Below are 14,107 nucleotides of genomic sequence, written 5' to 3' on the forward strand. Positions count from 1 at the left end.
CGCAAATGCGCCACACTGAGTGCCCAACTGACAATCTTAAATTGGTTGTCAGTGTAATTCTTAGCACATTGAGGATTATTTAGCAAATGTTGTCCAATCACAGAATCACACCTCATGTTGGACACTGTGTTTTGAGTTTTGCAAGCCCGGGCTGGTTGGGTAGGGTCTGTACCCTGCCCGTTGTGAACAGTGGCTGTTTGATCTGATCCACCAGTCTTTGGGATGTACGGCCTACATACCCAGCATCACACTGGCACTGGAATTCATACACCACATCACTCATTTGTGTGATAGGCAGGGCGACTTCTTGGCTTGATGACAGCTTCCTGTTAGTGGCCAATACCACTCGTGTTACTACTGCATAGTAGCAGCGTGAAACAGCGAGCTTCACCTGTTACTCAATGTTTTGAGATATCTTGTCCTTCCAGGGTAATCTGAGGTATGCTGGGTAATTTTCAGGGCCCTCGGCCTGTTCATGAGTCTGTGTGATATACAGTGTGAAATGATCTGATCAGGGTGGCCATTACCCTGCAGGATGCCTTTGATGTGCCTACTTCAGCATCAAACTTGCATGGTGAGCAAATGGCTCGGGCTCTATTTACAAGGTTTCCGATAAGACTAATCGTGTGGAACTGTAAGAATCCCAATGTTTATATTGACCAGTGTAGATAGGCTTGTGGGAGACCGTGGTAGAGACACCCCTGGCAGATTTCTCAACAAGTATGTCAAGGAAGGGGAGTTCAGTTGACTGCTTCATTTCAAAGGTGAATTTGAGCTCAGGATGTAGCCCATTAAGGCATGTAAGAAAATTGTTACATGCAGCTGCGGATTTAAATAGAGCAAATATATCATCCACATATCAGTTTAAATTTCAAACAATGCTTGGCAGATAACCATCAGTCACCATCACTGGTGCATTCTCCATGGCAATGCCTCTAGTAATCAGAGTCCACCTGGCAACCAATCGGCACTATCTTCACGTACAGTATAAATTGTTGCGTTCCCATTATATTGGTGTTCTTGCGAAGTGTCCTGATGAGTGCACGATGAAAAGCTTCGACATGTCTCTTTTTTCAGTAATACTCAAACTCTGGCTGACCAAATGACTATTCGAATGCATTCGATGAACTCATTCTCCTGGTTACCTTTGCCAATCTGATTTGCACAACCTACATGTAGATTAAAGTCACCCATGATTATTGCAGTACCTTTTATTTCTTCCAGTTCAGAGAAGGCTCACTCGGCTGATACTTTGGATGGGGGGGGGAAATGGTTAGCTTACAAGGAAAGTTTGACAGGCTGGGCCTGTATCCAATAGAGTTTAGAAGAATGAGAGATGATCTTATTGAAACATATAAGATCCTGAGGGGACTTGACAGAGTGGATGCTGAGAGGATCTTTCCCCATGTGGGAGAGGCTAGAACTAGGGGACACAGGTTAAAAATATGGGGTCTCCTATTTAAGATGGATATGAGGGGAATTTTTTTCTTTCAAAGAGTTATTTGTCTGTGGAATTCTCTTCCCCAGGCAGTAGTGGAAGAAGGGTCATTGAATATTTTTAAGGCTGTGTTTGATAGGTTTTTGATTGACAAGGGAGTCAAAGGTTATCGAGGGTAGAGAGGAAAGTGGAGTTGAGGCCACAATCAGGTCAACCATGATCTCATCAAATGGCAGAGCAGGCTCGAGGGGCCGAATGGCCTACTCCAGCTCCTAGTGTGAATGTTTGTACACAATTAAGGAGAGATCAAGTGTCAGGAACATAAATCTCCTCATTAACAGGTTCTTGTTAATAAATTCTGAAATTTCTCAAAACTCAGAGAGTTTTGAGGACAAGATCCTGTTTTGTGAGGTTAATGGTAGAATGGGATAAATCCCCCAAATCTTAAGGTGATTCGTAATTCCCTGCGTTAATCTCGCATACAAGAAGCTGCTAGTTTATTTGCACTTTCATTACAGCGAATGCCAGAGTGCCATTAAGCTCAATTTTTGTTTCCCAGAAAATTCTAGGCCATGAGTCATAAAACCAACAGGAGTCTGTGACACAACAAGACAATGAATAATAAAATGTCTTCTCAATTCAATCAGAAATGTTCGGCCTCTTAGCCCAAGACTATGAGGTTTATAATTTCACACTTGCATGTTCTATCCTCCTCTAGGTTTTCTACAATGTTGAACTTTCAGAATCTGATATAAGATTGGAGATGAGGAGGGTCATGAGTCTTTAGAACTCCCTTCCCCAGAGAGCAGTGGGGACAGGGTCATTGAATATTTTTAAGGCAAAAGCCACATTATAGGAAGGATGTGATTGCACTGGAGGGGGTGCAAAGGAGATTCACAGGATGTTGCCTGGTATGAAACATTTAAGTTATGAAGAGAGGTTGGATAGACTTGGGTTGTTTTCGTTGGAGCAGAGAAGACTGAGGGGCGACCTGATCGAGGTTTACAAGATTATGAGGGGCATGGACAGGGTGGATAGGGAGCAGCTGTTCCCCCTAGTTGAAGGGTCAGTCACGAGGGGACACAAGTTCAAGGTGAGGGGCAGGAGGTTTAGGGGGGACGTGAGGAAAAACTTTTTTACCCAAAGGGTGGTGAGGGTCTGGAATGCGCTGCCTGGGAGGGTGGTGGAGGCGGGTTGCCTCACATCCTTTAAAAAGTACCTGGATGAGCACTTGGCATGTCATAACATTCAAGGCTGTGGGCCAAGTGCTGGCAAATGGGATTAGGTAGGTAGGTCAGGTGTTTCTCACGTGTCGGTGCAGACTCGATGGGCCGAAGGGCCTCTTCTGCACTGTGTGATTCTGTGAAAAGTAGATAGATTCTTCACTATCGGGGGTAGGCAGGAACGTGTGGTTGAGGTCACAATTAAATCAGCCATGATCTTATTGAATGGCGGAGCAGGCTCGAGGGGCCGAGTGGCCACTCCTGTTCCGAATTCATACGTTCAAATATATATTTCCTTTATTGTCTTATTCTACTCTGTGCTGTTTGACGTCCAAGGAGATCTAGATTTGGAAGTCCCACCCTTTTCTTTGTTAGTTCTGAGTCCTCTCTATCTCCTCTTTGACTGTCTCCCAATGCTCCTAGACTGATTTACCTGCAAGTAGCTGTCTCCAGTCCACTTTTTACAAGTCACATCTCAGTACAAAACTGGCCATTTCCCAATTCAAAACTTTTATTCTATCTTTGTCCTTTTCCATAACTATGCTAAATTTAACTGAATTATGATCTCCCACTGATACTGCTTCCACCTGTCCCCATTCATTAACTAAAATTAAGTTCAGATCTGCTCTATAATTGCAGTAAGACTTCCTTACACTTGTATTCCAACTCCTTTGCAACAAGATATCACCAGTGCAACTTGCCAACTTGAAAATTATCCATTTATTGCTTCTCTTGGTTTTCTGTCCACTAATTGTTCCTTAATTCTTGCTATTACATTGCATTTAAGGAGCTCTAACCTTGTGAATTAACAACTTATGTGACACCTTATCTTATACATGAGGCAGAATCAATGACATACAGCATTCAGATGGGAACTCAATCTCTTATCTCTCTGCTAATTCCACTTAATTATTGAAAATACTGTATTGAAATCTGACCAATTAAAGTCACCCTTTCACTGAACTCTCAGGCGATGCCCAGTCTGGGGGTGTGACTGTGACCAGGAGCTGGAGAATATCAGGAAACAATGAGCCACCAGCGCTTATCTCTTCTGAAAGCTAAGTTAATTATTTTTAAAAATGAAAAAAAAATTGGAATTGAAAGCTTGCAAAAGGAATCTCTGTGAACTTACACTTGTCTCAGCTGGTACCCCAGGACCAAACTCCTCCCTAGTAGATGTGCTTATTGGATCTTTATCCTCGTATTCTGGGACTCCATAATAATATTCATCTTCATAACGGTTGTGGTCATATTCTTCAACATCATACGCTCTGAAATCATGGTCATTAGTGCCAGTTCCAGTGCTGGAAGAAGCTTTGGTGTTATGTCTGTTGAGGTCATGCTCATTGAGGTCATGCCCATTGAGGTCATGCTCTTTGAGGTCATGTTCTTTGAGGTCATGCTCTTTGAGGTCATGCTCTTTGCCATCATATTCCTTCAGGTCATATTCACCGGGGTCGTACTCTTTGAAATCATACTCGGTGAGGTCATACTCATCGAGATCCTGTTTCTCTTCTTCTGTCTGTTTCTTTTCAAGATAATAATCCTCGCCAGTCAGATATTCCTCTTTATAGTCTTCTTCAATATTTGTCTTATTTTGTCCAAGTGAAGTTCACAGTGTTTGGGAAATGAGAAATGATACAAGCATTTTGTTAGCAAAAGCTTCAGCTTAATTTGACAATATGCCGCATTGCAAAGTAGCCCAAGAGATAGGTGTCACTCTCCTATTGTTGTTGAGTGAACTGGGACAACCGTTGCACTCTATAGGACAGACTGACTCCAAACTGCAATGTTTACCTGCATCAGGAAGTGGGTTAAGCATTTTGAAAAGGACATTTATATAAAATAGTGAAGTTAAATCCAAAGGTTTGACCTGTATAAAGTAGAAGGAGCAATTATTCATTATCACCTACAACAGCTATTGGGGATTTAAAATGAATGAGGAAATGCAGAGAACACATTTCCTCTGACATATTTATCTCTCGGTAATCTTTGCAAGCAACTCTCAGCATAGAGGCAATGGCAGGATCAGAATTTTTCACTTTATCTTGCTTTGATTCATTTCAGTTTTCAGTGGTTTTGGTCACCATGATATTCATGTTGATATTCGAAAGCTCAATGTTTTAAAAACTGCTAAATGCAGCTTGGTGAACTCTCTCAAACACTTTCTGCCATCTTGTCTAATAACGGAGATTGTAATTTAAAATAAAAATCTGGAATTAAAAGTCTGATGATGACCATGAAACCATTGTCGATTGTTGTAAAAACCCATCTGGTTCACTAATGTCCTTTAGGGAAGGAAATCTGCCGTCCTTACCTGGTCTGGCCTACATGTGACTCCAGACCCACAGCAATGTGGCTGACTCTTAAAAATGCACTATGAATGAGGGCAATTTGGGATGGGCAATAAATGTTGGCCTAGCCAACGAAGGCCACATCCCATGAATGAATTTTAAAAAAACTTAAGGTTTTCAAAAAGTTTGGAAACATTACTGGGAGATATAACAAGCAGCTACTTAAATGCAGAGATTTTCATAAATCAGTTCTAATTCTAATCTTCTGAAGAATGTGCTGATAGGGTGAGATAAAGAGGGAGTGGGAGGAGGGTCCTGTAAAACATAAACATCAGCATGGATGGGTTGGGCTGAATGGCCTGTTTCTGTGATGTACATTCAATGTAATTCTAAAAACAGTGCCTGAGTCAAACTACAGAGAAACCTAAACCATGCAGCTTGATGTGAACTATCCATGGGCTCAAATGTGGGAAACAAGAGGTAATTCAGCACAAGTCTAGACTTAGGCCAATGTTGAGATGGTAGTCAAGCCTAAGGGCATATTCACACTCCAATTAGTGTCAGGGTGAAGTGACTTCATGCTCCCTTGCTGCTGCTGGTGGGAGGAGTCCAGAATAAGGGGATATAGAACCTTAAGGGTAAAGCTGGACCATTCAGGGGTGATATCAGGAAACACTTCTTCACACAAAGAGCCGTGGAAATCTGGAACTCGCTCCTCCAGAAAACACTGGATTCTGGAGGTTAATAAGAGCTTTCAAGGTACAGCTGATGGATTCTTATAAGGTAAAGGTATTAAAACTCACAGTGGGTAGTTAGAGTTGAGCACAGATCAGCTATGGTCAAATTGAATGGTGGAATGCATTCACCAAACTTGGCCGCCTACCGATCCTAATGCACCGAGAGTGATTACCAAAATCTCCACCCAAACAGTACAGAGTGCAACAGAACCCTATGTGAGTTGCACTGAATCAAATAAAGTCAAATAAATGTTAAAAATTCCACCCTAATTGAACATTGCCTCTTGCTTTGATTCACATTTATTGTTATGTTAAATAGAATCAACAGATTTAAAGCACAGTGAGTGGATTTACATCAAACAAATTGAGCAATTTGTTACTCACCAAATCCAACACTAACAGCAGGATGTCAAAAATAAAGAAAAACTGCTTAAAATTCATGATGTTATTGGCAACTGAAATGAAAATACTGGATTCAGCTCTTGTGACAGGTCCAAAACAGTCCAGCGCAGGTTTGCTTGACGATTTCAGAGACTCTGACAAGGAGTAACTCACCAATACCCCTATCAGCGTGAGATAAGGACAGGACTCAGTGCTTTATCCTCTTACTTTACCAAGATGGCCCACTTACCTCTTACAATAACCATGGAATGCAGCTGAGGTTAACTTTACATCAGAGTCTTCCTCTTTTGAAACTCTCACAAGCCTGTTCACCAATCTCTCAGAACACACAAAGAACACCAAGGCTAATTTTAACTGGTAAAGTTGCACATGATTCGGGCAAATGATAGGACAAACTGAGACAAGATTCTTGGAAAACCATTTTCCTTTCTGGTTGTTTTTTTTACCTCATTAGCTTTCTCTTTGACTGTTGAGCTGGTCGTTGCTTCTTCATAGGTTTCAAAGTAATATTCCTCCCCCGTCTCTTCAGGTAGCACATTGTTCGCGACCTGAATTTAAATTGAGATGAAACAAAACAGTATTTAGTTCATGACACAGTTTAAATCAAGTCTGAATTTGGCATATCTAGCCAGGGATGATTAGAAGTGATTGGGGGTGGAGGAGAGGTTTGTGGGGTGGGGGGAAGGGGGGGTTTTGAGGGTCATTCAGGTATATCATCAGAGATCTTCCAGTCTTCACTCCTTGGAAGATCTTGATCATTTTTGCTACCTTTGGCCCAACCTTGAGTTTTGTTGTTGTTTGGTGACTGGACAAGTCCTGCTTCCTCTTCTTAGGTGTAAAGATTTTTTTGGAAGTAATCTTTGTCCCTATGTTCTTAGTTTTAGTTTGTCCAACATCCTCCTTCAGTTTGATGAATGAAATGGATTTCTTTTTCTGAAAAATGTGGTGAGAGATGGAATGGAAAATAGCATAAATAATGATGACAGGAAAACAGAGGGAAAGAAATGTGAATTGAAGGCGATGGCACACAAGGAAGGCTCCTGGCTTCCAGCTGTAAAAAAAAATTTGTGGAGGAAGGGAAGGATTGAGGGAAAGGAAGGGACTGAACGAAGGGGAGGGAGGGATTGAGGGAAAGGGAGGGAGGGATTGAAGGAAAGGCTAGGAGGGAGGGAAAGGAAAGGGGCAGGGATTGTGGGAAAGTGCGGGCAGGAGAGATTGAGGAAAATAAGGGCAGAAAGGAGTTACTATGCAGAAAGAGAGGATGATGTTTGATGAGGATGAAAATAGATAGGCTGAGTCACAGTTGAAGACTGGTTGGACAAAGATAACAGACCATGTTGAAGATTGGAATCTGGTCTCTTTGTTACCTCAGTTGGGAAGTCTGTCTCTTCCAATGTTGATTTTTCCTCAGTGGGCTGATAGTCAAATTCTATAAAGTCTCCATCACTATAATCATAGTCATATTCCAGTATTTCTTGCGGAAGGTACTGCATCGTGAAGGGAAAATGCAATCACAGTTATGTTAGCAGCAATCCAAGGTGGACTTGGCTAAGCAGAATCAACCTTTTCACACACTGAAATAAATGAAAATATGTTCAGAGAGGCGAGATGGACCATGAGTCTGTCCACGGTGCACAATGAACGCTGGCCAATCAGTGGCCAGTTATATATCATTCATTGCACACCATCGCACACAAACAGCAAGGTCAAACTCAGGCATGTTTTCATCCAGTCACCAATGTACAGAACTTCCAACTCACTGTTCAGTATCATTACAGGATGAGAAGATAAAGTTTGTGTGCTATCTTGTGCTTATGATCTGGAACGTGCTACCCAAGAGGCGAGTGGAAGCAGGTTCAATAATAACTTTCAAAAAGAATTGGAGATTTTTTATTCTTTACTGGGATGTGGGCTTTGCTGGCTGGGCCAGCATTTATTGCCCATCCCTAATTGCCTTAAGAAGGTGGTGGTGAGTTGCCTTCTTGAACCGCTGCAGTCCATGTGGTGTAGGTACACCCACAGTGCTGTTAGGAAGGGAGTTCCAGGATTTTGACCCAGTGACAGTGAAGGAATGGCGATATATTTCCAAGTCAGGATGGTGAGTGGCTTGGAGGGGAACTTCCAGGTGGTGGTGTTCCCATGTGTCTGCTGTCCTTATCCTTCTAGGTGGTAGTGGTTATGGGTTTGGAAGATGCTGTTGAAGGAGCCTTGGTGAGTTCCTGCAGTGCATCTTGTAGATGGTACACACTGCTGCTACTGTGCGTTGGTGGTGGAGGGAATGAATGTGGAAGGTGGTGGATGGGATGCCAATCGAGCGGGCTGCTTTGTCCTGGATGGTGTTGAGCTTCTTGAGTGTTGTTGGAGCTGCACTCATCCAGGCAAGTGGATAAATACTTGTAAAGGGAAACAATCGCAGGGATATAGGGAAAGGCCAGGGGAGTGGGATTAATTGGATAGCTCTGTCAAAGAGCTGGCATGGGCAAACACGATCATGATGGCTTGAATGCCGGAACATTCTGTGATTTCTGTTAATGAAATGAACAAATTTTGTTTGTTGAATCCCTGCCTGTAGAGAAATGTTACCATTTGGCAGGTCGCTTGTGGAATAGTGTCCAAGACTTTGAGAGCAATTCTGGCCTGAGAGGGAAGTGAGAACACATGAACACAAGAGATGGGAGCAGGAGGAGACCATATGGCCTGTTCCAATGCAGAGTCATATTGGACTCGAAACATTAACTCTGTTTCTCTCTCCATAGAAAGTGCCAGGCCTGCTGACTATTTCCAGCATTTTCTGTTTTAATTACAGATTTCCAGCATCTGCAGTGTTTGGCTTTTATCACATTGTAAAATTACACCCTCTCACTGCTCCTCACCAGCAGGAGGAAGCACTTAGAATGTGGCAAAGGTGGCACAGAAATTGATAGTGGGAATGCTCGACAGCAGTTTCACGCAACATTTTATATTGATTTATAACAGTGTCATCCACTTAAACAGCTCAGTAAGAGACAGGGAGACACAAAGGTAGGAAAACATACAGACAGGAAAACCAAGTGGGCTTCAGGCAACTAGCGGTGACATCATGGATTTCAGAGGCTTGACTTTGATGGCACACATGTAATGATCTGAGACAGACATGAAGCCTCTCTCTCCCATGGTGTTTGCCACTGTACTCTGATTTGGTTTAAAGATTGATGGAGGAGCTGAAAGAAACCATCATTTTCAGTCTCTTTAAGTCTGCTATGTTGACCGTCTTGGCTGGAGAATGAGCCCATATGTGTCGTTCTCCTGCTGTCCGAGTGCAGGCTAGTTTCTGCTCAATTCTCTTGAGGTGAGGAGATTTATATTTACACAGCGAGTTGTTGTGATCTGGAGTCCGCTGCCTGAAAGGGCGGTGGAAGCAGATTCACTAATAACTTTCAAAACGGACACTTCACAAGAATACCAACATAAGGGGAAAACAACAATTTATACTGCATGTGAAGAGAGTGATGATTGGTTGGCAGTGGACTCTGATTGGTAGAGGTGTTGCCATTGAGAATGCACCAGTGATGATGGCTGACAGATAAATGCCAAGCATTGTTTGAACTCCTGCAGTGATGTCCTGAAGCTGAGATGATTGACTTCCAACAACCACAACCATCTTCCTTTGTGCTAGATATGACTCCAACCAGCGGAGAGTTTTCCCTCTGATTCCCATTGAGTCCAGTTTTGTTAGGGCTCCTTGATGCCACACTCAGTCAAATGCAGACTTGATGTCAAGGGCAGTCATTCTCACCTCACCTTGGGAGTTCAGCTCTTTTGTCCATGTTTGAACCAAGGATGTAATGAGGTCAAGAGCTGAGCGGCCCTGGCAGAACCCAAACTGGGTGTCAATGAGAAGGTTATTGTGAGAGCTGGGCCTAGAGGGAATCCCATGGCAACACCATCTATTTGGGCATACGTGGTGTCATTAGAACTGAACTCAACGCAAGTTGTTGAGTTCATAAGCTCAATGAATACTGATTCATGCAATGGTGGTGGGCTTAGAGCACCATGATATACTGCTGCAGTTCAAATATCTATGGCCTCTTTAATTGGAACATTGGTGACTAGGCTAGCAATGTCAAATGAGCACATGGACACATCATTCCAATGATATGCAAGTCCTGTACAGCCTTTGTAAATGTGAAGGAATCCTTCACCATGTATCTGGAAAACTTGCTCAGATTGTGACAATTCACCCAACCATTTAACCAATTCATGTTGTGCCAAACTGGGCATAGATAAGATAGGGATCTCAGTGTGAAGTATTTGCATGTACACGGGGCCCTGCTTTTTTGCAGACAGAAGGAACATGTACACACATTGCTCCTGTTTCAGCTAAACAAAATAAATGACAGCCATTCGTTGACTCATTCCTCAGGTCACTGCCTTGACCAATCAGGTCAAGCTGCCTGGTTTAAATTTCAAACAGTGTTTGGCAGTTAACTGTCACTCACTATCACTGGTGCATTCTCCATGGCAACCAATTGGCACTCTCTCACATAAAGTATAAATTGTGGCTTTTCCCTTATATTGGTATTCTTGTGAAATGTCCTGATGAGTGCAAGACAAAAAGCTTCAACATGTCTCTTTTTGCACCAACACTCAAGTTCTGTCTTACCAAACGGCTATTTCGAAAATGAATTGGACAAATACTTGAAAAGACAAAAGAATTACCGGTCTGTGGGGGAAGAGCAGGGGAGTGGGTCTAATTGGATAACTCTATCAAAGAGCCAGCCCAGGCACGATGGCTGAATGGCCTCATTCTGTGATTCTGTTTGCAGAGGCTAAAGATCAGATAAAAATTAAAAGCCAAATACTGTTGCCGCTGCAGATCAGAGAATGATTTCTATACAAATGAAGTTTTTGCAGTGAGGTGAGGAAGTGGTTGTCGGGGGACTTCTGTTCTATGCAGCGTGTTGAGAAAGTTAAAACATTGGTGACAAGTAGAATCTGGTGAAAATGGTTGAACAGTTTCTCATTAACAATTTAGGCTAAGTACAGAGAATTAGAAAAAAAGTGTTAGTGGGTATTAGACGCAGCCAGCAAGTTGTTATTGTGGCAGGAGCAGATTAGCCCCTTCCTAATGTGAAATACACAGAGAAGTCACAGCCTCCAGCGCAGGGAGTTTGTGTCAGCTCAGATACAGGATATCGATCCTGGAGCTGACATTCTGGCTCACACCCATTAGGCAGCAACTGCTCTTTAGAAACCAACTCGGAATGAAATATCGGCAACCAGCCCCGGCAACACATGGCGTGGACAGCAATGGTGGCATTCATTTCTTACAGGGTGGGTGTGGCAAGTGGAGGAACAGCCAGAGCGATTAGGCAGCAAGTGACACGAATACTAGATATACCAATGAGTTCTTTTGCAGAGCAGTATCCTTGGAAACAGGATTCCATGTATAACCTGTCCAATTTGTACAGCCCCACCTTCGCCAGAAACAGACCCAGTGATCCAGGAAGCTAAAGCCCTCCCTCCTGCACCGTGTCTTCAGCCACACATTCATCCTCTATATCCTCCTATTCCTATACTCACTAGCACATGGCACAAGGAGTAATCCAGAGATTACAACCTTTGAGGTCCTGCTTTTTAATCTGCTTCCTAGTTCTCTATATTCTTGTTGCAGGACCTCATCCCTCTTTCTACCTATATCGTTGGTACAAATGTGAGCCACTACCTCTGACTATTCACCCTCTTCCTTCAGAATGCCCTGAAGCCGTTCTGTGACATCCTTGGCCCTGGCACCAGGAAAGCAACACACCACCCGGGAGTCACATCTACAGCCACAGAAGTGCCTGTCTGCACCCCTCACTATTGAGTCTCCTACCATTATTGCTCTTGCACTCTTACTCCTCCCTCCTTGAGCAGCTGAGCTATCCACAGAGCCATGAACTTGGCTCGTGCTGCACTCTCCAGATGAACATTCACCCTCACATTTTTCCAACACAGAAAAATGGTTCTTGAGTGAGAAGCATCCTGGGGATTTCCTGACTACCTGCCTGCCTCCCTTCTTCTGACTGGTGGTCACCCATTCCCCCTCTGATTGCACTTCCTTAAGTTGCAGAGTGACCACATCTAAAAACATGCTGTCCATGTAATCCTCAGCATCGTGGATGTGTCTTCAGCTGATGCTCAAGCTCTGAAACCCGTTGCTCAAGCCAGTGGCATTTCCTGCACTTGTGGTCATCCAGACTGCAAGGAGTAGATAAAAATTCCCAAATGCTGCAGGTCGTACAACACACAGGACTGAGCTCCCTTGTCATACAATTTGTTTGTTTTTAATTAAAAGACGATTTCCTTAAATTTAAGCTAAGTAGAAAACTATTTAGTTTCTCTTAAAAAAATGCTGAGACTCTTACCTCCTGTAAAAAAACAACTTGCCAACTACCTACCAATCAGCTCTCTCCCCTGTCCTGATGTCATTCCTTTCAAATTCCAGGGCCGTCGAGTGTCTGGGTGAGAACCAGCTCCCTCACAGGTAAACCCCCCTCCCCTCCCTCACAGGTAAACCCCACTCCACTCCCTCACAGGTAAACCCCCCTCCCCTCCCTCACAGGTAAACCCCGCTCCCCTCCCTCACAGGTAAACCCCCCTCCCCTCCCTCCCAGGTAAACCCCCCTCCCCTCCCTCACAGGTAAACCCCGCTCCCCTCCCTCACAGGTAAACCCCGCTCCCCTCCCTCACAGGTAAACCCCGCTCCACTCCCTCCCAGGTAAACCCCACTCCACTCCCTCCCAGGTAAACCCCGCTCCCCTCCCTCACAGGTAAACCCCGCTCCCCTCCCTCACAGGTAAACCCCGCTCCCCTCCCTCACAGGTAAACCCCCCTCCCCTCCCTCACAGGTAAACCCCACTCCACTCCCTCACAGGTAAACCCCACTCCCCTCCCTCACAGGTAAACCCCGCTCCCCTCCCAGGTAAACCCCCCTCCCCTCCCTCACAGGTAAACCCCACTCCCCTCCCTCACAGGTAAACCCCGCTCCCTCACAGGGAAACTCCTGCTCTTTAGGTCCTCCACTCACTCTCTCCTCTAGATGCTGCTGACTGCCTGTCCCAGGGTCCTCCTCTCACACTCTCCTCTACTTTAGAAAAGCGCACCAGCCAGTTCAATCTTTCCTGATAGTTATAACTTCTCCTAGAATCATATAAAGTTTACAGCACAGAAGGAGGCCACTTGGCCCATCGAGTCTGTGTGAACCAAAAAACGAGCCCCCCAGCCTAACCCTGCTTTCCAGTATTTGGTCCATAGCCTGTAGGTTTCAGCACTTGAGGTGCATAACCAGTCACCTTTTAAATGAGTTGAGGGTTTCTGACTCTACTCCCCTTTCAATCAGTGAGTTCCAGACCCCCACAACCCTCTGGGTGAAAATATGTTTCCTCATCTCCCCTCTAATCGATCTACCAATCATTTTAAATCTCTGCCCCCCAGTTATTGACTACTTTGTTAAAGTAAACAGACCCTTCCCATCCAGTCTACTCAGGCCCCTCACAATTTTGTACATCTCATTCATATCTCCCCTCAGCCTCCTCTGTCCCAAGGAGAAAAACACCAGCCTGTCCAATCTCTCCTCATAGCTGCAATTTCCCAATCCTGGCAACATCCTGGTAAATCTCCTCTGTACCCTCTCTATTGGGACTGCATCCTCTCTGTAATGAGGTCACCAGAACTGCACACAGCACTCGAGTTGTGGTCTACCTAATGTTTTATGTTCCAGTATAACCTCCCTGCTCTTAGATTCTATGCCTCTGCGAATAAAGGAAAGGATTCCATTCGCCTTCTTAACCACCTTATCGACCTGTTACCTTCAGGGATCTGTGGACATTCACTCCAAGGTCTCTCATTTCCTCTATGCTTCTCAGTATCCTCCCATTAATTATGTATTAAGTCCTGGTATTGCTTTTGCAAATCTTTTTTGCACTTTCAGCAATGTCTCGATATTATTTTTGCACAGTGTCTATTGGAGCAGGAGTCGACCATTCGGCGCAT

General features: G+C 44.1%; 1 protein-coding gene across 1 annotated transcript in view; it reads right to left on the bottom strand.

Moving 5' to 3' along the window:
* LOC144692808 (collagen alpha-1(XI) chain-like) overlaps nucleotides 1-14,107 on the bottom strand; it is a 145,016-nt gene that overhangs the window by 32,185 nt on the left and 98,724 nt on the right. The window contains exons 6-8 of the mRNA XM_078561883.1: nucleotides 7,462-7,581; nucleotides 6,541-6,642; nucleotides 3,794-4,252 (exon numbers count right to left, since the gene is read on the bottom strand). Of these exons, the coding sequence (XP_078418009.1) occupies nucleotides 3,794-4,252; nucleotides 6,541-6,642; nucleotides 7,462-7,581 (681 nt within the window). The remainder of the gene's footprint in view (nucleotides 1-3,793; nucleotides 4,253-6,540; nucleotides 6,643-7,461; nucleotides 7,582-14,107) is intronic.

Source organism: Cetorhinus maximus, chromosome 17 (genome assembly GCF_964194155.1).
Source record: "Cetorhinus maximus chromosome 17, sCetMax3.hap1.1, whole genome shotgun sequence".
NCBI classification, from domain to species: Eukaryota; Metazoa; Chordata; class Chondrichthyes; order Lamniformes; family Cetorhinidae; genus Cetorhinus; species Cetorhinus maximus.